General features: G+C 44.6%; 1 protein-coding gene across 1 annotated transcript; it reads right to left on the reverse strand.

Moving 5' to 3' along the window:
* Positions 1 to 72: 72 nt before the first annotated feature.
* SS1G_04479 (hypothetical protein) lies at positions 73 to 2,796 on the reverse strand (the record flags this gene model as incomplete). Its single annotated transcript, XM_001594621.1, has 2 exons — positions 73 to 1,024; positions 1,100 to 2,796. 2 exons carry the CDS (start codon positions 2,794 to 2,796, stop codon positions 73 to 75), a joined length of 2,649 nt encoding a protein of 882 aa, XP_001594671.1.
* Positions 2,797 to 2,829: the final 33 nt, after the last annotated feature.

Here is a 2,829-nt window from a genome sequence, read left to right on the forward strand (position 1 = left end):
GCCAGGTCTCCTCCCCTTAACTTTAACCCATTCTCCGATCTTCCCCAGTCCCCTATCCTCTCATCCAACACCTTAAACGGACTCTCCCCACTCTCCCCCGGCCCTAACCCTCCACCTCTGCATCCCCAATACCCCATCTAACTCAAACACCGGCGGTAACTTCAAATAAACCCACCCATCATCTCTTTCCTCTGCTTCAAAAATAGCTATACTAACCTCCTCATCATTTCTACATCTCCCCTTATCCTTTCCATTTAAGTTGAAGTTTCTCTTGTGGTTTGGACAGGAGATCCAGAGGGATTCTTCTTTTTTTGCTTCTTCGGATGTTGAAGAAGAGGATGAAGAAGTAGAGCTAGAATCACCAATCAACCCATCACTCAAAACAAACGCTCTCTTATGAGGACACATCTGCTGACTAGCCAACCACCTACCCCTCACTCTCCAAACAGCCAACTGCGTATCGCCCCTCTTCACACTCGCCGAAATCCCACTAGGAAGATCATCCGCACCCGCAAAATGATCCTTCTTAACCACCCTCTCCCAACTCAAAGACGTCCACTTAACATTTTTAAAATCCGTCTTCGCGCTCTCCTTAGCCCAATAAACCGGTCTCATCTGTCCCCTATCAACCTCCATCTCCATATTCTCTACCTCCTCATCACAATTATCAAACTGTTTAAACTTCCTCGCGATTTCCGGGTCATGAATAGCAGCCGCCCATTCATCGAAGAATGATCCGACTAATTCTTCCATTTGTGCTTCGAGACTTGCGCAGATTCCTAATTTATCTTCGAGTATTACTTCGCGGAGATACTTGATGCCGCCGGGGAGAGCCTCGAGCCATCGAGCGGTTCGTTGCAGTTTATCGGCCGTGCGGATGTAGAATATGAGGTAGCGATCTAGGATAGGGATTACGTTGTCGGGAGGAACATCTTTAGCTAGGAGTTCGCTGTGACGAGGGGTGGCGCCGCCGTTGCCGCCAACGAAGATATTAAACCCTTTTTCTGTGGCGATGAGACCGAAACTAATGATTATATGATTAGCATTTCCATATTTAACCTTCTACACTAAAAGAAAGAAAGGAGGAATTCAAACATACTCTTTATTCTGCGCTTCCGCACATTCCCTCACACAACCACTCACACCACCCTTAATTTTATGCGGACTCCTAATACTCTTATAGCGCTCCTCCAATCTCACAGCCATACCCACCGAATCCCCAATCCCATACCGACACCAAGTAGTTCCCACACAACTTTTAACTGTCCGCAAACTCTTCGCATACGCATGACCAGATTCCATACCTCCTTCAACAAGCTCCTTCCAGATAGCCAAGAGATCTTGTTTCTTAGCTCCGAACATATCGATTCTCTGACCACCAGTAATTTTCGTGTAAAGATTATATTTCTTCGCAACATTACCTATAAGTATTAATTTCTCCGGAGTGATTTCTCCAGCAGAAACTCTCGGCACCACAGAAAAAGTACCATTTCGTTGAATATTCGCCAAAAATCGATCATTGGTTTCTTGAAGACCATGCAAAGGACGCGAAATTATATGTTTGTTGTATAAAGAGCTGAAAATCGATCCGATAGAAGGTTTACAAGCCTCGCATCCTTGACTATCTGGATCATTTCCAGCTTCCTTCATGACTTCCGCAAGAGTTTTCAAGCCCTTTACGGAAATGATATTGTAGAGATCGGCTCGTGAATAGTTGAAATGAGGACAAATATGATTTTTGACTTCCTGTCCCATGGATTTCATAGTGTTGTTGAAGATGCTCGTAACCAAAGGCATGCAACCTCCACATCCGGTTCCAGCTTTCGTGCAGGATTTGACGTCTCCGATACTTTTGCATTTTCCTTCCTTTACCGCATGGACGACATCACCCTTGGAGACGTTATGACACGAACATATTTGCGTGTCGTCGTCCAAATCATCTCCACCATCATCACCTTCCTTACTGGCTCCAAGAATAAATTGGCTAGGTGGTACATCTAGCATTTTTTGATTCTTCACCATAGGTACCAACTTGATATAGTCTTTCGTATCGCCAATCATCATACCACCTAATAAGTACTTTCCATCCATGGTGAACAAATACTTCTTGTAGATGGCTTGGAAAGGATCCTTATAAGTGAGTGCCTTGACTTGCGATGACCTAGATCCATTCGTCAACTCTCTCGAAGCATCAGATGAATCTTTATCCTTCCTCGCTGCCCTGACAGGCAAATTTTTAGGCCCATCTCTATCCGCGAAGAAATCCCCAAAACTAGCAACTTCTACTCCCAATAACTTCAACTTAGTACTGAGATCAGGTCGCTTAAACTTTCGATATGCATGTATCTTCGCCTGTGTCAAGTTGAAAGACAATACATCTGCCATCTCGATTCCAGGAGCAATCAAACCAAATGTTTGATTTTCCCAGCTAGCACATTCGCCAATCGCATAGATGTCTTTGACACTTGTACTTAAATCATCCCCAACAACAATTCCTCCACCACGATCAGCACATTTGATACCTGCCTGACGAGCAAGTTCATCTCGAGCCTTGATACCAATCGCAAAACAAATAGTCGAACATTCCAACTCTTCCCCATCTTCAAACACCACACCTTTCACCTCATTCTCATCCGTCACTTCAATCTTCCCAACTCGTTTAGATAACATAACATCCAAACCAAGACCTCTCACCTGCTCAACCACCAAGCCCCCAGCATCAGCATCAAGCTGCCGACTTAACACCCATTTATTCCTCTCAATAAGATGTACTTTCCTATAATTCTCCAGATCCATCATAGCCTTTGCAGCTTCGAGACCTAGGAGTCC

This window comes from Sclerotinia sclerotiorum, genomic scaffold, assembly GCF_000146945.2.
Source record: "Sclerotinia sclerotiorum 1980 UF-70 scaffold_5 genomic scaffold, whole genome shotgun sequence".
Lineage (NCBI taxonomy): Eukaryota > Fungi > Ascomycota > Leotiomycetes > Helotiales > Sclerotiniaceae > Sclerotinia > Sclerotinia sclerotiorum.